General features: G+C 40.4%; 1 protein-coding gene across 2 annotated transcripts in view; it reads left to right on the top strand.

Annotated features, from left to right (window-relative positions):
• The window catches only part of LOC119917465 (enolase 4-like), a 59,529-nt gene that overhangs the window by 571 nt on the left and 35,819 nt on the right, over positions 1 to 23,139 (top strand). For both annotated transcript variants that reach the window (XM_038737802.1, XM_038737801.1), the window contains exons 2-3: positions 10,358 to 10,486; positions 12,262 to 12,440. In XM_038737802.1, coding sequence (XP_038593730.1) covers positions 10,358 to 10,486; positions 12,262 to 12,440 — 308 coding nt within the window. The remainder of the gene's footprint in view (positions 1 to 10,357; positions 10,487 to 12,261; positions 12,441 to 23,139) is intronic.

The following is a 23,139-nucleotide window of genomic DNA, read 5'->3' as shown; positions in this document are numbered from 1 at the left end:
GGGATAATAAGTATTGTCAAATATAGATGCTTAATTGGTTAGGCCTAACAACTTCTCTAAATGCAGACCAATTTATTTTGATATATTATAGAGCAGCAGTGACAAGAAAGGAAACATGTTTTATAAATATATAGAGTATATAAAAAAGAAACAATTCAGAAGGCTCTTTAGGGGTCAAGGCCCATAACAATTCGCCTATGCCTATGTAGCTAGGTTACATCTTCTGCCAATCAGTGGTTTTATTCCCTTTCTTCTCTCCTCATGTCCTGTCACACTTGCCTATTTCAAAGAGGCTTGCTTGGAGGAACTGAGCAAGTGAAGGGAGTGAAGTGAAGTAGAGAAGACATAAGTGAACAGACTTGAAACATAAAAGCCCCAAGTTTTGCAAACAATGTCTGAGAAACAACCAGCAGCAATAAAAGAACTGCCCCCTCCCCGGCTCCACACGGAGCTTCAGGCTCATTATGTTCGATGCCATGGTGCTTGTATCGACGAGTGGCCTGATGACAGTGGGGAATATCTCTTAAGGGGGGCAGTGATGTACTTGCCCGGGATGCTCTGACCTGGGCCATGAAGCCTTGGAGAGGTATTTTTGAGAAGACGAGTCAAAGCCAGGGGGACTGGGGTCTTGGCGAGATTCCCGTCATGTCTTTATTCTGTAGTGGTCCCAGTAATATTTGTTATTACTGAAGCATGTCACATGGCACGGTTAAGCAGGACTCTCACTAACATTTTTCTCAAGGAGTACTACATTTCATGGACACAAACATGAACACAACTTTTTAAAACTCTGACCACTCTTCACAGTGATAAGTGAAAAGTGCATTGTGGCTTGTGGGACTGGATACACGATACACCGGTACCACCAACACAAACCATGCCACACTTTCAACAAGATTACTGAAAAATATTTATAACAATAACTTTATTAAAACAGATGCAAAACAGAACAAGGTTGCTTTCAAGAGGAGGCGGTTAGAACATATTGGCACGATGGCATTCGGGCTCTGGCCATCTACATTTGTCCACTGCTGATGCACTGTTCACAAACTGGAGGAGGAACAAGTGTAAATGAGTGATTAGTATAATAATATAAAATTAAATAAAAAGTATAGTGTTCATTTAATAGTATTTTGTTCTGTTTTAGTACTCTGTATAATATATGTTAATGCTATAATGTTACTATATTGATTATAATTTCATATAATAGCATAGCTTATATTTAATTCAGCTGGTAAATATTATTTACACAAATGTAGATCTCCTCTCCTGTTGTATTGTTTCTGAAGCATTTAAAAATTAATTTTAAAAATAATCCCCTCTCACACTTTTATACATCATTTTTTGTAGCTTACTTTATTTATTATACTAAATTAAAACATTGAACAATAGGAAAAGCAGTTTAGTTTATTCTTGATTATTTTTGCTGTGTGGCAAAGACGTTACCAGGGAAACACTGTTGTGGCCCCCATGCTGCAGTCCAGCCAATCAGATAGCTCTTTTCTTCCTCTCTGTAAGTTATGTCAGCGCTAAAAAAGGTTTACCAGGAAGGACAGCATCACAGTTTTGTCGAGAGCTGGAGGCAGGACCAAATTTTATGTTTGTGTTTTTTTATGCAGGAAACCCTGTTTATTCCACGTCATTCCATGTCAGCTATGGCTTGTTGCTGTGTGTAGTTTTATAGAATGATACATAGGAATTAATGGGTGTGACTATGTGGTGTCCAAACAATAATACTGTGATGATGTGTTGAGAAGAAACCCCACTTGACACTGTTCTTGATCATAAAAGTTTATTACATTAAGGAGTTCAGCATCAATTACAAGCTCTGCAGCAGCTTGGAGAGTGACCCAGTCCGATGGCCACTCTGTCTCTCTGTACATCAAACAAAGCTTATATAGGATATGTGTAGGTATCTGTTAGGTACCATAGAGGGGTTTGAGTCTGCAAAGTAAAAGGTCAAACCCATAGAAGGGTACAGTGCTATTCTGAGGTAACAAAACAAGGGGTTAGAGGTCAAATTCTATAGAAGGGTTCAGTCCCTACATAACCTCCAATCACTGCTCTCCCCGTAGAAGGTCACTGACCCTCAGTTCTGCTGCTACAGTGCTATTTTGAACTGTTATAAGTCAAATGCATACATATTGGATACTACAACTAAGAATACTGATAGCAAATCTTGTTTCCTTGGATAATGCTTTCTAATGAGACCTTCAAGTTTCATTAATTAACTACACTATTTGTATGGCTGGAAAGATGGTGACACTAAAACTAGTTTATGGGTCAGAAAGGACAGGACAAGGTAGGGAAGGAGGACAAGGATATAAAAACTTCTGTAATGTGAAAGTCAGGACTTGAGCAAAAATAGAACAGATAAGTAGCCTAAATAGAATGCAAAAAGCTTTGTCATTGTAAACTTGTATAAATGACAAGTGTCTGGAGTTTGTTGCTTTTTAGTAAACATTTCATGTTAAATTCTTTTAGGCGGTAGCAGGAGAGCTGAGCTGGAGGCTGGTGGCTGGTGCTAGGCGGCTGAGACAGCCAATGGCTTCAGAAGCCTTGAAGACCACACCTTTCTTCTGGTGACTCCACGGGACCCGGTGTTAATAATTCCAGGGTGGCTCCTCGTCCAGTCCACTAAAGGCTTGAAGGGCAGACAGGCAGGGTAGCTGTGTCAGGGAGGCAGGCGGCAAACTCACGAACCCGAGGCTAATCTACCAGAGTGCAGGCTGATGGCTTGCAAGCCGGAGGCTAGCTAGCTGAGGTGAAGGGCACAAAGAGTAAAATAATACAATAACAGTTCTAAAGTTCTCCGGCGCAAGGCGTTTTTGTATTCGACAATATATAAATATGTCTGTGGAAAATATTCTTGCATATTTTTTAACTGCTGCATATTATGTGTGTGTGTGAAGCGCCAGTCTTCTTCTAAACAATTGGTGGCTTGGTGTTCAGTGGCAAATTGACCATCTGCCATCTGATTCGTGGAGCAGCCCCAAACTCAGTGGAATTGATTTTGTGTGGAGAGAGCGGGTCATCAGAGGTTATCCTTGTCTTCTTAAAGAAAACATCTTTCTTCTGCAGGTATGAGATTGTTGTGTATAACGCTCTCCTTTGGGATCCAAAAATGTGTTTGGCAAACACAAAACAAAAAAACCTCGACCGGCAAGTTAAGACCTTCACCTAGGGAAATAAAGTTCAAGCCCTGAAAATGGGTTACCTCTTGTAGCAGCTCATACCTAAGTGTGAGATTAACGGACCAGAGGGATTTTTCTGTTTCTTTGTTCAGGCTTTTTGTTTGACATGTAGGCCGCTTTGTTAAGGCCTTTGGCCTTACATGTAGACCGCTTCTTTGTATCATATCAAGTAAGGTTCCAACATCTGTGTTGTAAAATTAAAACCTTGTACCTTTTGAGTACTAAAGTTGGCTTTAATGGCTAACAACAAGAGATACTTAATAATAACAATAATATTTTATATAAAGAAATATGGTAAGGTAAGTGCTCTATGTATGTGTTTATAAATACAGCACATTTTAAAATCCATGTTACTAAGTTCTTCACAAAGTCACAAAAACAGTAAAAGACAGTTTAACATCAAAACTCAAGTAAGATCAGGAAAGGGTCTCTGATAAAAGTAGGTTTTAAGAAGGGACTTTAAGAAGTTCACTGACTCAGCAGCCCTGATTTCCTTGTGCAGGCTGATCCAGAACCATGGGGCCCTGGCTGCAAATGCTCTGTCCCCTCGGGAACAGACAAAGTGAGAGACGAGTAGAGAGAAGTCAGTCCTCCACTTCATTTGCCTACCTTGGCTTTTGCATCGTGCAAATAGTTCTACACAGATGTGAGTGTCTGTCCCTGTGATAGACACTGGCTAATCTCCTCATTATATTGCCCCTGGAATCTGTCGAGGATCTATTCATTAAACATCTCCGGAGACTTGATAGCTATTTATTAATCTCTTGACATGAGTCAGCGTAAGCCTGGTGTTTATTTTGTCCCAATATCTCATTTCTTTTCTTGACAAAAGTTTATTTCTTTCCTCAGAAACTGAACTGCGTGGTTGAGTTTATTTAAAGAGTGTTTTCCTCTGCCTCTTCATTTTGTATTGTGAAAAACTAACCAAGGGTAGTGGGTATAAATGTGTACCCTTTGTGGGGCACAGCACTTCGGCACACCCGCTAAGGTAAACATCCTTGCCGCTGCTCTACAAAACCATCATCAGTTTGTTCACTTTCTCATCAATGGCTACACATATGGTTTCATATATATATACATATGTTGATAAGCCCAACAGGTGTCTAATAATAGACCTGTTTTCCCCACATGGCTCATTCATTCTGAACATTAATAGTGTCATCCCCAGTCCAGATTTCTCGATCATGGCATCAGCCTCATCAGTTTGGCACGACATGGAACTTGGCTTTCTAAAGAAGACAACACCAGTACATTCAAAGTCTTGCCCATTCATCCACACTTCTGGCGTTTTTTTCTGGGTTTGCTGCAAAGGACCCTTTTATTTTTCTGTGCGCCTTACCTTCAGACGCAGAAGCAGCCCCAAGATCTTTGACTCTCTGTCAGAAGCCCCATGCTCAGTCCTCCATCTTCTCGACGATTTTCTTGTCATAACTTCACCATCCTCCACCTCACATCGGGCTAACCATTCTGACAAAAACTTTCTCTGAACTTGGCATCCCTCTTTCCAAAGAGAAAAGGTCAGGGCCAAGCACTTCCGTCGACTTCTTAGGCATCACCCTGAACCCCTGATATTCTTTGCTCTTAGTTAAAAATTATACTTCTTTTCACTAAGTACCGTTCGTGTACTCTAGGGCTGAAACAATTCATCGATTAAATCGATAAAATTTATTCATAAAATGCTTCGTTTAATGTAACTATACAGCACAGTGTTTCACAGGGACATTTATTACTGTCGCACATCACCCTTACGCTGTGAACACGACGTGATTATGATGGAGCTGTTTGCAAAGTGTCCAAAGTATGGGATTATTTCAAGCTAAAGAAAACAACAACTCTGTGATGTTACCGTCCGTCCACCGTAAAACAAAACTTTTGTCACCTCGGCAACAGCCTTATCAGAAAGCAGCCGGTGTTCTGCCTGCGGACCACAGACAAGGTAACAGCAACAGCAACTTTAGCATTTAACTGAAATCATGATTGACTGTTGAGTTGAAGGCTAGCCAAAGTAAGCAGTCCTCAGCTGTAAATGTGCACACGTGCGTTTGTTTTTTCTCCAGGCTGTGGGGGGGCTGCACCTTTTAACTCCCCTGCATCTCTCTCTGTAGCTCAGACAATCCCTGCTACCTGCGTGTGCTTCAGCCAGATTCTTTGTCTTTATAATCGCCATCTTTATAATAACAGCTGTTTCGTGTGCAGGATCGCTCATTTCCCGTTTCACATTTCACGTGTGTTTTAGCAAAAGTACTTCTTAAACGACGCATTGATGAATCGTTGAAATAATCTATAGAAGCTTTGAATACTAAAATCATCGTTAGCTGCAGCCCTAGTGTACTCTGTCACATTCCCTGACCTCGTTTGTGACACACTGCTTCTGTCGAACTATCTCCCAGCAGACAGATGCACCAGATGCGTCTTGGAATGGCATTTCCTTCTTCTGGGACGACTCTCCTTTGTCTCCCCCATCTCCTCCGTCAGCACTTCACAAACTATACCCATGAATGAATGGTCTAGGAAGTCCATACTCATCCACTCTGATAAAACTGCAGTCGTAGCTCTAAAACAAAGGTCAATCTTGTTCTCCAGTCATCACAGAGTTCCTTTGAAGACTCATATTTATCTCAGCTCAACACCAGTTCATTCTTAGGGCAGTTCACATTCCAGGCTACCACAACAGCATCGCTGCTTCGGTGTATCGTTTCCTGTTTAAGAAATTCAGATACTTGGCCCCAGAATCAGATTTGTATCCAGTAGGTACCAGTAAACATTAAACTAGCTCTGCAGCTGAGAAATCTCCAACGCTCACCTCAGCTCAATATAATCAGACTCTTTTCGGGAGCCATAATAAACTCAGATGAAAACACGTCTGAGACGGAACCGTTGGCGATGGACGATGGCATTGTCTACTTTAAATGATTTGCTGTGGCGTGGTCCTTGCTAGTGAAATTAAGTTAACTTGTTAAAGGGGACCTTTTATACTTTCTCCTATTTTCTGGCATTTCTATAATGTTACAATGTCAGATGTTCCTGTTAAACATGACCAAAGCTTCAAATAATGAGGTAAAAGTATTAAAAAGAAATCCCAGTGAGCCAAAACCTCAAATATCTCTCTGTTCAAAACACTCTGTTTTAAACAGTTTTTCTACTATTTGAAGAATGAGCAGAGGATGCTCGCTAAGCGCTACTGTGCGGGTGAAAATGACGTGATTTACACATTGACTTTATTGGTCATGTTAAATTTTAGTAGCAGCAGTCACTCACTCAACAGCTGCTTGTCTGAACCACATGTCTCCCTTGTGTGCACCGCACAGATGGTCTGGAGCTGCACTTCCACATTTCCGAGTTCCGCCTTTTGTGTTCCGTCAACATTACGTTATCAATTAACCTCTAGATAATCGATTATTGACATTTGTTAATCCAAGTCCAAGTCCACACCCCTACTATCTCCCCTCTAAGTCAGTGGAAAAGTAAGAAATAAACATTCTTTATTTACAGTGTCAGTCTACACTAATATATGTGATTTTGTTTTTACTCTGTTGTCACTCATGCTATTGCTGCTGGTCAGAGTCTCCCCCCGTGGTGAAGATATACACACACACACACACACACACTCACTCGTCTATCAACCGTCAGGAATCAGCTGGGTCACCCAGGTCTTCATGCACCTTGGTCCGCTAGCTAGTTCACTCTTCAGTCTGCCGATCTCAAGGATTATTAATGTACTTTAATTCAATTCAATTAAATTTTATTTATATAGCGCCAAATCACAACAACAGTTATCTCACAGCGCTTTTCATAAAAGAGCAGGTCTAGACCGTACTCTGTGATGATATTTACAGAAGCCCAACAGTTCCCACCAAGAGCAACCATTTACCATTGTTTATGGAGATATCCTCCGTTTCGATAACCCAAGTACATCCCTCGCCGTTTCTGTACACCGCGGGGCCCGACACTTCCGGTTTTTCGGAAACTCTACCCTCTTGTGCAGTCCGTCCCATGCAGTACTCTTAAAGTGACAGTGCCATTAAATAGAGAGGAACGTTATCGCTGCAGAAATCCCACCAGCAATTACATAACATTATAACCCATATAACACTATTTAACTAAATGGGTTTTTGTTCATCTCTGCTGTTGTTTTCTGGCTTCTGCACGGAAGGGGAATGGGTGTGTCTACCCTGACATTTCCCTCTTTTCTTATCCTTGGAGCAGGCACGGGACCCTGTGCTGGTTGAGGGATGTGGGTCTGGCAAGGCCTCTGCTTCCAAGTCATCATAATCCGATATGTCATTTATTTCCTGTTAGCGTGCATCCTCAGTCACATCACTCAGATGGGTCCATGGCTTGTCAGTGCTTCAGCTGCCGGACACCTGACTTTCCCCACCAACACAGACTCTGGATCCTCTGACGCAGTTTCCAATCCCAAACTCAGGGTAGGTCTGTTCTCAGTGGAAGCTGCTTGGGGACGCTGCCGTGGCGCTGGTACTGGCCCTGCACACTGCTGCAAGTTAGACCTAAGCACTCTCTTCATCGGCCCTCCCTCCAGTGGCACCACTGTATATGTAGTCCCCTGCACCTCAACAACTTTGTACACTGCAGCTGCCCAGGCATCCTGGATCTTATTCCTTCCTGGTGGACAATGGCGGAGGTACACCAATTGTCTCACGTCGATAGGCGAACAGTAAACCTTCTCCAGCTGTAGTGCTACTCTTTCCGCCGCCTTCCGCTCCGCACACTCCTTTGCTCTTGCACGTGCATCCTGGAGGTGCTCCTGGTGTACAGCTAACCAGTCAGGCTTGTTGTCTTTCACTTTCTCCTGGATTAAAAGCGTGTTAATAGGAAGATGTGGCAACACATATGCAGGCATGATTTAGTCTTCACTCTTTTGTCATGTTCAAAGGGAGACAACAGAAAACTTGTCCAAAAAGAAACTGTGTCAAGAAGTTAAAATATATGATTGCTGCTTGCATGTTTTTAGGTCATTTTATAATCAGTAGCTTGTTTTTCTGCTTAAGTTACTTTTTTTGGACAACGCACATTTGTTTCTTCTATATTTTTATTGCATTGCATGTTTCTTAATGTGCAAATAAACCTTTGTTAAAGCATTTTCATTTGTTATTTAACTGCAAGCTATAGTTCAGAATGTTTTTTTAAAACAAATGATGCTTTAAAAAGTGGTGGGGACAAAATCAGCCATTTCAAAAAGGCTGTGGGGACATGTCCCCAGCGTCCCCAGTGTAAATGACACCCAGATTCTTTGTCTTTAAAATTGCTATCTTTATAACAAACAACAGCTGTTACATGTGTAGGTTTGTCGGGATCATTTCCTGTTTCACATTTCACGTGTGTTTTCTTGACAAAACGTGGTTTGGAGACCAGCCATCGGGTGACACAGCCGTTGTCACGCCACAATGACTTCAAGACTCCTGTCAAAAGACGGCAAGTTGTGTAGTTTGAACAGCACGGCGATCGGCCGACGCTGAAAGTTGTGTAGTCTGCTCGAGCCTTAACCGGAGTCAACCGAAGCACGCAGAAAGAGGAACGGAGAGAGAGATAGATTAGATTCCCCACAAAGCTGTGAAGTCTCAAAGTTGAAAGTCCTCGTTGTAGACAGTAATTTAGTGTTAGATCCATTCAAGAGCGTTGTTTCCTCAGAGTCACTGTATCATAGACGGTGGTTAAAAAATTCTTGGAGTTTTGGATAGGATTAAAGCGTGCCGGTAAACTAGATGTGAATATGCTACATTTAAAATAGTCATTGTGGCAGATTATGTGCATGTCAAAAAATAGACTACCTATGTAGGAGAGTGTTTCCCATTATAATGTAATAAAATATTGGTAATGACATGAGTAATATATGGTATTATTATTTTTGTAAGCAGTAGTATATTAGTGTTTTTTTATTTATAGTTTCTGTTTAGCAGGCCCACACAAAATGCATAATTTAAATACAAAATTTACTTTAATTCCTTCATTTATTAAAACTTTAATATATTTTGTTGTACTTTTGTTACTCTTGGTGAGGAGATAATCTTTGTTTATGTTAGCTTCTGTGTTTCTGAAAAGAAGGGAAAAAAAGAATATCAGCTGATAAATCAGGCGTTTCGGATTTTAAAGTCCTCAAATATCGAAATTGGTCTTAAAAATCCCATATTGGTCGGGCTCTAATTTTAATACCCATCAAAACTAGAGTACTTGAAGGTTCTACAGATTATTTCATCGATTCATGATGATGCGTCGATGCATCGTTTAAGAAGCACCTTTGCTTGGCGGCAACCAGAAGGAGACAAACACGTGTGCACATTTACAGCTGAGGATTGCGGCTTACTTTTGCTAGCTTTCAACTCATCAATCAATCAATCATGATTTCAGTTAAATGCTAAAGTTGCTGTTACTGTTACCTTGACTGTGGTCCGCTCCATGGACTTGATGATAGACCAGGTGCTTTCTGATCAGATGCTGTCGTGCTGTTGTGGTAGGAGACATAAATTTCATTTTACAATGGACAGACTGTAACTTTACAGAGTTGTTGTTTTCTTTTAGCTTGAAATAATAGCATACTTTGGACACTTTCTTCTTCGTCCATCGCTATTTTCTCTCTCTTCCTCCAATTTCTCAAACAGCGCCATCATAATCACGTCATGTTCACACAGCGTAAGCTCGAAGTGTGACATTTAATAAATGTCCGTGCGAAACAGTGCGCTATATAGTTGTATGGATTAAATGAAGCACTGATGCATAGAATTTGCTTCAATGCTTTTTAGTAATTCGATTACTAATTTTAATCATGATTCGTTTCAGCCCTAATCAAAATGCCTGTTTTTACACTACAGTATATGCAACACACGTAATCAATGGTGAAAACCCATCAAAAACATAATTACATACAGCATCACCTTTGACGTATTTAATGATTAATTTGACATCATTCAGAAGGATGCTTTTAATGCCTTCTTTCTGTAGAGTGATGTGTCCCTCATTCTGTTTTGCATAACCAATACGTTTAAAAGTTTCTGTAACCAATCAGTGAAGAGTGCTATTTTTTGGTGCTTGTTAATCAAGCTTACAAGTTCTGAAAACAGCATGTGATGAACAGCTCAAAAGCTGAGAGAATCACGTATCTTAAAAAGTTCAGGAGAAAATGTACTAAATTTTTTTTTTCGCTTTAGGCAAATCACTTTATAAACCTCTCTGCACCACCAAAAATCAGCAGACTGAAGGGAAAGGAGGTTTATGATGCAAGAGGACAGCTATCCACTGAGGCTGAGGTCTTCTGCATCATCTGCAACAAGGAAAAGGTAAACCTCATGAGTTACATTTTGCCTTTTTGGCTACAGACAGAACTCTTACTTGTAAAGATCAGCATTAATTTAATATAACTTTAACAGATTAACTTAAGTGTATGCATTAAGTGTAACAATTTAACAACATAAAAGGTTTAACAAAGGAGATGTGATTCATTAGTGATGTGCTGATGGTTTGAAATGACAGAACGGGGCCTCTTCAAACATGCAGTAGGCTCTGATGTAAAGAGGCGGCTGGAGGCAAGAAGGGGACCATGAAGGTAGCAATTAGAAAACAGACCATGACCCTTGACCCTTGCCATTTCACAAAAGCCAAAAAGATGAGATGTGACACCATGAACCGAGGTCACTGTGGGCATACCTAGGGCCTAGCCAATAGGCATGCATTAACACTTTAATCCAACAGTATTACTTTGTTCTATAATGTCATTGTGAGGAGGGGGAGGAGGCCAGTTCCTCAGTTCCAATGATAGATAATAGCATATTGTAATTTATCTATAACTTTATCTATATAGCGCATGTATTTTAGAATGTATTAAAATACAAATAAATGATATTTCACAATTTAATTCAAAAGAAAAAAATCTATTCTTAAATAATGAGTTTTAAAAGAGAGATTTTATATAAAATATCACAAATATAAAGTTTGAGAGCAGTTTTGCCTGATCTCCTCTAGCAGGTTCAGTTTTTGACTGCAAATGCCTGATCTCCTCTGATTTTTAGCCTCGACCTGGGAACTACTGACAAAGACCTACCAGAGGATTTCAGGATGCACTCAGGCTCATGTGTGACAAGATCTTGTGCATGATTCATCCAATTTGGATGTAATAAAAGCATGGATTACTGTTTTGCTTTGTAGATTTAAAAAAAATGTTTTTTTTAAAATGTCACGAAGATGAAGGAATCAGGATTGGACAGCAGAAATCACAAGCAAAAATGACAGACTTTATGCAATGATGCTTTATGTTGTAGAACAAGGAACTGTAGTGTTAGGAAATCCAATTAACTGGAGAGTCTGAACCTATGATAATAACTGCTGAGTTTTGTGACTTTATCTAAAGGAAGTTTAATGGTTGACAGAGACATGTAGTTTGCTCAGTTGCATGACTAGCATGATTAGAATGAAAGACAAGTAGATCTGGGAGTCCTTTGCAAAACCCTAACCCTAAACTCATATGGAGGTTTTGATATAGCAGCATATCGGTGATGTGTGCCCCTTTGAGCAAATTATCCAAAGAAAGAATAGTATAATGCTTGGAATTTATCAGTCTTCAGCAGTAATATGTAATGAGAGGAAAAAGTGTTCTGTGAAGAAGAAGGGAGAAGGAGGTGGAGAGAGAAGCATGCTGTGGATGAGGAGAGATGAGTCAGAGATTGCAGATAACTCATGTTCTCCCCCTCCAACCACATTGTTGGCTACAGGGCAGGTGGAGGTGACTGTCAGTAGAGCAGTATGTGAAAAATGCTAATTTGTTTCAGCCCAAACATTCAGCACAACAGTGGAATGTTTGGATTTGTTTCTGCAGCAAACGTGTGCATTTCAAAGATTACGGTATTGACCTGTATAAAAAGTGCAATAAGATAACTTTTGTTATGAATTGGTGCTATATAAATAACATTGAATTGAATTGTATTTGTTTGCAGATTGGGAAGATGTTGTGAATTAGGGGGGCTTCTGCTTTTCCACTATGTCATTCATAACAACTGTAACGATTTTGTGGGAAACAGCTTGTTAACCTTTTGAAGAAGTTTTTCCGTCTTGTGTTCAGAGCATGTCCTCAGCTGTCGTCTCCAGCCACTTTGGGCCTAAAGAGACTTCACTGGATTGGAACACTCAGGTGAGGGCTGACCATGTGATGACTGCTGTCCAGTGGATCAATGAACCTCTGAACAACCTCCTGAAGGGCCTAAACCCCTGTGACCAATCAGAAGTCGATCATATACTCAGGTAGTGTTCAAATGGGGTTGGTATTTGAATGTTTTTGTGATCATTTCTTCTCTCTGTCGCGTGTCAGGGAAATGTGGATGCAATAAGAGACTTGAGATGTACCCACTGTGTGTAAACCTCCTTGGAATGGGGTCATGCTGAGGTTAATGCTTTGCACTTGTTTGCCTAATGTCACATCATATCATCTCTTATTGGTTGCTTTTGTATTATGTCTCATGACCTACTAGCAAAGCCTAATGACTTACTATGCGTAAGTCTGGCTTGGGGGTTGGGGTGGACGATTTATATTGCAGTGCCTGTCTTGCAGTGGATTCAAATTTGGACAACAGTGGAAATAAAGATTTCAAAAATATCCAGATGTATGCTTTTAGCTAGAAATGTGAAATGGTTTAGAATTGCTCTAAGTTTCTATATAGGGCTTGTTTTAAACTCTCGGAAAGCTTTTTTATTTCTCAGATACTTAAAATTGTCTCCTATTGTTAGGATAGTAGGGTGACATCTATCTCAGCTTAAATCACATCCTAATGTCCGACGCTCATGTGTTGCAGGATAAAACCGGAAAAAAGACTTTGGCCCAGAGTTAAGCACAGCTGTCGCAGTTAGAGAATGCAAACTCAGTTTTATCATCAATCCATTTAAACATCTGTTTTTTACGTATCACATCTGACGTATTTTGTTTACTAGCTAATAATTAAGATGTTGTAGACAAAACACATGATCGGTCTAAGAAAGTAACACAAAAGACGACAATACACCAAGTAGAAATAAATATTATTACAATATAGGTGGGACCCACGATGGACTGGCGACCTGTCCAGGGTGTACGCCGCCTTTTGCCCAATGTCAGCTGGGATTGGCTCCAGCTCCCCGCGACCCTGTACGCAGGATAAGCGGTTGATGATGGATGGATGGACAGACAATATAGGTGACAACAACTAACGCCACTTCCCGAGCAAAGGTTATGATCTATAAAAAACAAACTGGTTGAAGACATTGAAAATGTGCATCCTGTAAGTAAACTCTGAACCATGTGTACACACATAAAGAGGAGAAATGAGAAACGACGACTCACATGGCAGAAGGATGAAACTGTTTGAAGTGAATAGTCCTACAACTGCGTAAAATATATCGAAATATTACCTCTGAGTAGTATCGCCTTAAAGCCTTTCTAAATAATCAGACACTCGTTTGATTGATTCTCCCTGAAGTTCGCTATTAAAAAAAACATAATTTAAGAGAATTTGCGGCGCACAAAAAGAACCATGACTGAGGATAATAAACACGATCGGAGATTCTGTTTCTGCAAAAGAACACCTCAAATGTGTTGGACCGTTTAATCAGGAATCATATTAATTACTTGTATGCAGTACAATTTATTCTCATAAATAAGGTGAACAGGAGGACAAATTACATTTAAATTGATGCCGTTTTCAATGCGTCAGTCAAGCAAATACTAGTGCATAGTTTCATGTATTGTTATCACATGTTTGCTTCCTAATCGAGCCAAACGCTGTGCGCCAGCGTGTGGATGTGATGCTCTGTTTGTTATGGACTCGTTTACAACAAGTCACAGGCTATTTCTTTTAACTCATCACCATTGTTGTTAAGTGAGTGGACTGTTTGTGTAACCTAAATACATGTTTAAACACAGGTGGAATTAATTTGGTTTTGGTCTTTTCAAACGGGTGAATCCAAAAAAGTACCCATCTTCATCTCGTCTTGTGTGTATGTATGTGTGTGTCCCCTTTGGTCAGTGACGTCACTAATCAGGAGGAATGCCCCGTTCCTGCAGATCGGTTATAAAGGGCGTGGAGCTCCGGTGCCCCCTTTCCTCTGGTGCACAAGCGTTGCATGAAAGCGTTTTTTACCCACCAAACAACTTCAGCTTCACCAAAAGGAACGTCAGTGTCATGCTGAATTAAATCTCGTTTTGTAGCTCCTCTGTCAGAGTTTGCCTCCTTTTCTTCCCACAGTCAGTACGTATTAATATTAATTCCACTGACCATTTATAGACAGTTGTAAGCGTTTGAAGGGATCAGACGTGGCGCTTCCTCACATAGACCACATTTCAATTTGATTGTGATTTATAAAGGGAACAAGCTTACAAGGGTGTAAGCCATTTTTTGTCTTTTGGACGCACGTACACTTTTAGTGAGGTTTCTGGGCATGTTTTTAGAATTGAGACCCCTGTTCTGCATCATCCACAGGTCTTTACCGCCCTCCATACAGGTGGAGTTTAAAACAAGAACGATAAATAATCACTTGCGCATTTGAAATAGCTTGTTACTGGGTTTAATTGTCATTATTATTATTTACTAGCCTATAAGACAGTTTGGCCACAGTTAAGAAAAAGCATACCTTTTTCTCCTCTCTGATAGAGCCATAGGTTACTTCACTCTTTCAGAAAGCTTAATTGTCTTTATTATTTAACCACGATTGAAGAAAATAAAACCATCATTTAGTTCACCTCTACCTGATAACATTATCATATAGTATAGACTAAAGTATAGGAAGGGATATAACAACATCGGATCTAAATAGCCACGTATTCATCTCAAGTCGACAGCTGTCAGGCTATTGACAGGCGGTCACTATTCTCACCCCCCCATCCTCTGTCACACACCTGCAATACCCTCCACAGTTACACTATAGGCAATCGCATAGCAGTTTCTTAACGAGCCAAGATAACTATAGGACTAAAATAAGTGTTTCTTCTCTCCTCTCTGACAACGAGTCAGGTTATTGCAATTGTCGTAAGAGCCACAGAAGAACGAAAAATAATCACACACGCATTTTTAAACATTTGTTACTGAGAAGTTTTAAAACAAGAACGAATAAAGTAAATAACCACTCATGCATTTGAAACAGTTTAGCCACAGTTAAGAAAAAGCATACATAAAATCCACACTGAATCTCAACACACCCTCCTGCCTCTACAGCACATTCTCACAACTAGGTGATACTGCATGTGAGAGACAGAGGCTCACACACCCGCAACGCAGTCATTCAATACAAGAGGAAGCAAGATTCTCATGGCTTCCAGTGGAATTTGTACGGGAGTTTTGTTAAAAACTTGTATTATTTGCTTGAAATACAAAAGATACTTTGTAATCTATGTTTTTTTTAAATGTTTCTGGTTAGAATATAATGTTTTTTGTTGGTAATTGTCATTCCTATGACAGTTTACTATTGAAACCATGAGAGAAGGGACTGTTTTTCGTGGGAGCGCGCAACGCTAACATTTATTTACTACTCATGTCAAATTTAGTGCAGATGTGAGCATGTACACTGAAGTTAGTACAACTTCCTGTTTCATGACAAATCATCAATTTTCGACACCACACCACGGCCACGTCTTTCCACGAAAGCTTACCGATTGTACAACTTTTAAGCGTCAATGGCTATAGACCACACAGCACAAATCTGAAATCGGTCAGACTAATTCTGTAGGAGTAGTTCGTCAAAGTACGGAGCCTGCAAATCATCTAAAAATGACCAGAAAATTCAAAATGTCTGACTTCCTGTTGGGTTTAGGCCTCGCTCCAAGAGGCTTTTTAGTACGTCTGGATATGATACATGTGCCACAGAAATTTCATACATGTAGGTAATCAGAAGAATCAGAATCAGGAGGAGCTTTATAGATGTAGAAATATATAAATATGTAATAAAAAAAATGTTATGTAAGAATAACACAATTGACAATATAAAAAATAAAAACCAACCTGTTCACGTTTCTAACAGATTTTCCCCACTCAGCGACACACCCGCTGAGAAACCAACTCTGATCATTGGCAGCTCCATTTTGACAAACGTGCAGGTAGCGAAGCCAGCGGCCATAGTTAAGTGCATCCCTGGGGCTAGAGCGGGCGACATTGAGTCTTATTTGAAACTGCTGGCTAAGGATAAACGTAAATATAGTAAGATTGTTATTCACGTCGGCAGTAATGACTCCTGGTTACGCCAGGAGTCATTACTGCCTACTTACGGAGGTCACTAAGATTAATGTTGAGTCGGTGTGTACATATGCAAAAACAATGTCGAACACCGTAGTTTTCTCTGGACCCCTGCCAAATCTGACCAGTGATGACATGTATAGCCGCATGTCGTCCGCTGCTGGTTGTCGAGGTGGTGTCCAGCAAACGATGTGGGCTTTGTTGATCATTGGCAGACTTTCTGGGGAAGACCTGGTCTGATTCGGAGAGACAGCATCCATCCCACTTGGGAAGGAGCAGCTCTCATTTCTAGAAATCTGGCCAAGTTTATTAGTGGACCAAATCCATGACAACCCAGAGACCAGGAGGCAGAGTCGCAGTTTAACACACTTCTCTCCTCCTCCATTTCAGGAGTTACTTAGTGAAAATCCTATAGTGACGGTGTCTGTCCCCCGACCATCGAAATTATTTAAAAAGGTAAACAGAAGAGGAGCTGTGCATAAAAACCTCATAAAAATTAAAACCACAAGAGCAATAGTGCAAACGAATAGGAGAGTTAAATGTGGACTCTTAAACATCAGATCTCTCTCTTCTAAAGGTGTACTAGTAAATAAACTAATATCAGATTATGATATTGATTTATTTTGTCTTACTGAAACCTGGCTGGTTGATGGAGAATATGTTAGCCTAAAATGAATCCACCCCTCCCAGTCATATTAATACTCACATTCCTCGAGGCACAGGCCGAGGAGGTGGAGTTGCAGCTATCTTTGACTCTAGCCTACTAATCACCTCTAAACCTAAACTAAATTATAACTCATTTGAAAGCCTTGTTCTTAGTGTTTCACACCCAAGTTGGAAATCACTGCAACCAATTCTCTTCGTTATAGTGTGCAGAGCACCTGGTCGTATTCGAGTTTTTGTCAACTTTAGTCCTTAAAACGGACAAAGTTATTATTGTAGGGGATTTTAATATTCATGTGGACGTTGAGAATGACAGCTTTAGTACTGCGTTTATCTCTCAGATTCCATTGGCTTCTCTCAGAGTGTTCATGAACCGACTCACTGTTTTAACCACACCCTCGACCTTGTTTTAGTATATGGTATTGAAATTGAACATTTAATAGTGTTCCCACAGAATCCCTCTTTATCTGACCACTGTTTGATAACTTTTGAGTTTGTATTGCTGAACTACACGCCATTGGGCAAAAATTTCTATACAAGACGTCTGTCTGATAGTGCTGTAGCTAAATTTAAGGATGCGATTCCATCAGCTGGTCCATTTCTTTGATGTCCTCACTACAGGTTTACAGAGTTTCTGTCTGTATGCAGGCATCGGGTAAACCGTGATGTGATCAGTGTCTCCCAGTGGAGCGTGTGTGACGGCGTGATAGGCACTGCTTACTGTGGTGTAACAGTGATCCAAAGTGTTCCCCTCTCTGGTTGGACACTTTATAAACTGTCTGTATTTGGGGAGTTCTTGGCTGAGATTTCCTTTGTTAAAGGCACCAAGAACAATAACAAGGGAGTCCATGTTTGTCTGCTCCACACACAGTATCCGGTCGGCCAGCATGCGCTGTGTGTTGTGCACGTTGGCCTGCAGCGGAATGTAAACACTGAACAGAATGAATGAAGAAAAGTCACAGGGAGTAAAACGGTTTACAGTTAATGATAAAATATTCCAGATCAGGAGAACAGTGCTGCTGAATCACTGTCACGTCGGTACACCAGCCATTGTTAATATAGAAACAGACACCTCCACCTTTTGTTTTGCCGGTGTCACAGTCTGTTCTGTACAGTTGGAAGCCAGCCAGCTGCAGCGCAGAGTCCGGTATCAGTTTACACAGCCACGTCTCCGTGAAGCACAGAACAGAAGATGAATAAAAGTCTCTGTTCTTCCCCACCAGAAGCTGAAGTTCGTCCAGTTTGTTGCACAGTGAGCGAGAAATCTTGCCGATAGCGGTGTGAGGAGTCCCCTACAGTGAAGACACATGAGCGACCCAGCTCTTTTTCCTCTCCACTGGCGCTTCAACGCCCGAACAACAGCAAGAGAGCCCTTCACCAAAATGTCCAATAATTCCACTGATGATGCGAGAAAAGTGGGAACTAAATCCGCTGGAGTTGTTCCCCTGATGTTCATGAGCTCTTCTCTGGTGAAAGAGCTCTGGGAATCACAGCTGAAAACTGAGTTAACACACAAAAACATAACAAAACAAAGTGCACCTAACACTGAGGCAGCTATACGCAGCGCCATCTGTGTGGTAGTACTCATGGGAGCTGTAGTGTCGTAGTGTGAAATTGCAATTCGTTTGTTATTTCAGGTGCATTTTGACAAGACTACAATTTTTCAACACACCAAAGTGGCTAGTGGGAGCGACTGTGTTATTCGCCACGGCTGAAATCCACCTTGGTGGGTTGGCGGGTGTTAATTTCAAGCCCTGATTGTAGGTCTGAACAACAAAAGCACCACTCTTTCTTCATTTATTAGAAAGATTTTTCTTTCTTTTATTTATTCCATTACCTTTTATTATGGAGACAATTAAAGTCAGAGACAGTCTGAGAGTTATTCATCAAGAAACACTTTTTACATCATTTATCACAATTTCTATTCAATCAGATATAAAGCTGATCATTCCTGTGTTCAGTCCAAAAAGAGGACAATAAATCATGGTAAACGAGCGAGTAGTCGGACATGTCTTGTAGGCTTGTATGGTGTTCCTCAAATGTAAGTTGCTTTGGATAAGTATCTGCCAAATGAGTAAATATAAATGTAAAATGTAAGTCACTAAACTGCACTAAATTCTCTAATGAAGCAAGCAAGGCAGCATAAAGCCTGCACATCCAGCCAATCTCACAGACTGCATCTCATGAAAGCAGCCGGCAGCTCCGTGAGTAAAATTTGATGAAAGTATACATGGAAGTGCTGCTGCGCAGAAACACCCAAACACGGTGGATTGATATGATGGAACACAGTGATCGATCAGTGACAAGTTATGTCACTTGCATAAAAAAATGTATTGAGTAGTCTAGGGGCTGTACTATATCCCGATATAGGTAATTTCATATCCCAATACCTATATATATATCCTGATATAGACATTAATTATTGTTGGAATTTCCAACAGTAACTCATAATATTTCTCTGCATCATAAAGGTCTGGTAACTTATGCGATTCTAGAGAAATCAAATACCATGACAGGGTTTTTCCTGAATAGAGAAATTTTTGGTGCCCCCCAAAGAGGTTTGCGCTACTGGGAGCGATGACTTCCTGTTATTTCTCACAATATAAAAGCCATTTATGCTTGAATGTACTACAGCAAAGTTTAGAAATATTGAACTCGTTGTTCTGTATGCACAGTTTATTACGGACAAGTCAGTACTTTGCATAAACAAATGAGACACTGACCACCTTGTAGATCATTTTTCTTGCACAATAACTTAATAACTGAAACAACCCACAAAATGTAACTGCTGTTTTGTCCAACTGGAATTAATATTAGGCTACTAATAGTAAGCTATAGTAACCATTATGTGAAATTATAATGAATACACAAACATTAGCACTAATCAAACCTTAACCACAGTGGTGTAGGCTAATATCAGAGAAAGATTTTATTTTTTTAAAAAGCCGAGTCTCAACTAATAAACTTTCTGTAGGCAGATTATCCAAATCAAGTGTAACCTGTAAATATATTATTATACTAACATTACTTTACTTTTATACCTTTACTCATTCAGGTTGTTGTATATTTTGTTTATCAAACGGTCATAAATAACAAGAAAACCCTGCATGATATAGAGTGAACAGCAAGTAATGTAACTAACGTGAGCTAGGTTTGGTTTAGCAGCAAACTGTGGCTAACTTACTTGCTGCTGCAAAGCTAACATGAGACCAGAGCAGCACAGATGCTCCAGACAGCGAAACAACCCTCTACTGCTACAGCTAACATTACAACAGCATGTCTTTGTGAAGTAGAAAGTAAACTGAATGTGCGTGAGCAAGTCATTAAACGTTACCTGACACACACATTATGTCTGAAACAACTGGAATAGTGTTGTATGAGTGCCTCGTTTTTGCTTGGTCAGGTCTGATTTCTCCTGTTCAGTATTATCCAGTTATGAGTAAACTTCACTCTCCTCCACGTTTGTTTATTTTGAATGCAAATTCTGATCAGGAGATACAATAACCTATAACTATTCATGTGCTGGTGTTTGTTAAACAGGTAGGCTAACAGCCATAGAGAGAATCATGCTGCTCTGCTGTAATAACTGTGAGCCTTTTTTGGTATCAGAACAGTACACATGTGCAGACACAAACTCCATCAAAAATCAGCTGTGATCAGCTGCCGCTGTCATCAGAAACTTCTCTCCTCGCATGGTTTGGAAAAGATGTGTGGAAATGTGGATGCAATTAAGAGACTTGGGATGCACCCAAAGAGGGAACCAGTGCTGTCTCTGTGCTATGATGAGCTCTAAATCCTGACTGAAAATCCTCAAATAAACTATTGCTCTGTAGAAAGTCACTCAGCTGTTTAGCAACTGCTTTCTCCAGAACCTTAGAGAGAAATGGAAGGTTAGATATAGGTCTATAGTTAACTAAAACATCCGGATCAAGTTTGGGCTTTTTCAGAAGAGGTTTAATTACAGCTACTTTAAAGTACTGTGGTACATAGCCTGTTGATAGAGATAGATTGATCATATCTAGTATAGAAGTGCTGACTAAGGGTAAAACATCTTTAAGCAACCTAGTCAGGATGGGGTCTAAGAGGCAGGTTGATGGTTTAGATGAAGAAATTATTGAAGTTAGTTGGTAAAGACTGAGTGAAGCAAAACAGTCTAAACATGTATCTGGTTCTACAGCTGTTTCTAAGGTTCCTGAGTTAAGAGATAAGTTGGTGCCAGTTGAGGGCAGGTCTTGGTGAATTCTGTTTCTAATAGTTAGAATTCTATCATTAAAGAAGCTCATGAAGTCGTAACTACTGAGAGCTATGGGAATACTTGTCTCAATAGAGCTGTGACTCTCTGTCAGCCTGGCTACAGTGCTGAAAAGAAACCTGGGGTTGTTCCTATTTTCCTCTATTAATGACGAGTAGTATGCTGCTCTGGGATTACGGAGGACCTTCCTATAAGTTTTAAGACTATCTTGCCAAATTAAACAAAAAATTTCCATTTTGGTGGAACGCCAATTCCTCTCAAGTAGGAGAGAGAGAGGTAGAAGGAGAAGCCATCGCTAGCTGCTAAGCTAAAGTCGCTAACGGCTAAGCTAAAGTACTGTAGCGTCAGCTACCAAAACTTTTGAACAACTATAAGTTTGAACAGCAGTCACTAAAAGATGGAAAGAACTGTGAGTGCTTAGGCAAAATTACTGCAAAAATAAGTGTTTAGCGGACAGTTGGCCGCTGTAATCTAACAAATGTAACTGGTATTTAGTGAGAGCAGCACAACACGGTACCAACACACAAGCACTGGAAGCGGAAATGAGTCGACACACTGAGAGCTTCTGAGTGGCTGTACTTTTAGTCAGTACAGAGTGATGAGTTGTTTGTATTTAACACAGGGCACAGTGGTGAACTACATCAAGTTATTTTAGGGTAGAATGAGCAGCATGAGCGTATGTGAAAGCTTCACAATCAGGTGAAGACTATATACTCGATTATGCAGAGGCAGGCCCGCCCACAGAAACGATTGGGCCCCTGAAAAGGTCCAGTGAATGGGCCCACCCCAAATCTGTTATAGGCTACTCATATCATGTGTGTGCTCTGTCTCTATCTCCTACATTAACACATACATTTAACTGAGAGAGACTTACTCAGTGATAGGGGCTCCATAGGTACACACACACACACACACACACACACACACACACTTCTTCTTCTTACCTTATGGTATCATATCTGCGTCTTATACAGCCATCTTCCTTGTCTTTCTGGATGCAAAGTCCTTTATAATGTCTTTAAAGTCAATCTGTTTAGCCAGTTCACACTCAATTGCAAGTATTGCCAGGTTATTGAGTCTCTCTTGGCTCATCGTGGAGCGCAAGTAATTCTTTATTATTTTTGGTTTACTGAAAGATCTCTCTCCTCCTGCCACAGTTACTGGTAAAGTAACTGTGGCAGGATAGCCTTAGTGCAATGCAAACGTCACCATACATGCTCTCAAGCTTCAAGTCATAAATCCTGTTGAGCAACTCCAGGGGTGTTGATGATCCTGAGAATGTGGCACTGTAAATCCTTTTCAGATGGAGCATTTGCTTTTCCAAATCTTCAGATAGATCCTTGGAATATTTTGTTATCAAATGTCTACAAGATGACTTAAGATCCTCCTCACTCAACTGCTGGAAATTGAGTATTCCCCTGAAATCATTGCAGATGTCCCTGATTGACTGATATCTGGAATTCAGCTGTGCAATGATAGTGTCCACTGCAATATAATACACAGACTTCCTAAATGTTCCATCAGGAGTCTCCTGTGCATCTGACGTTTCTTCAGTGCGCTGGCGGTTTCTCTGCCTGCTGTGGGGGAACTCAGGTGGGTCCTCACGCCTCATTAGATAATTTACAGGACGATATTATGATGTGATATTATAATCACACTGGGGAGGTGGTGAGCAATAGGTCTTACCGCGTCATTTCACACACTCCATCGTGTGTCACTCAGTCGGTGGAGTGAACATCCTGTCTTTTCCTTTAACACAGACCGGTCTGGACTCATGCTAAAGAGTGTGTAAAGGCGATTGACACATCCGAAATAAGTTGACATTTTCTGA

The sequence above is a fragment of the Micropterus salmoides genome, unplaced genomic scaffold (genome assembly GCF_014851395.1).
Source record: "Micropterus salmoides isolate LMB-PRFRI ecotype aquatic unplaced genomic scaffold, ASM1485139v1 Ms_hic_scaffold_22, whole genome shotgun sequence".
NCBI classification, from domain to species: Eukaryota; Metazoa; Chordata; class Actinopteri; order Centrarchiformes; family Centrarchidae; genus Micropterus; species Micropterus salmoides.
This window is presented reverse-complemented; position numbering and strand designations above follow the sequence as displayed.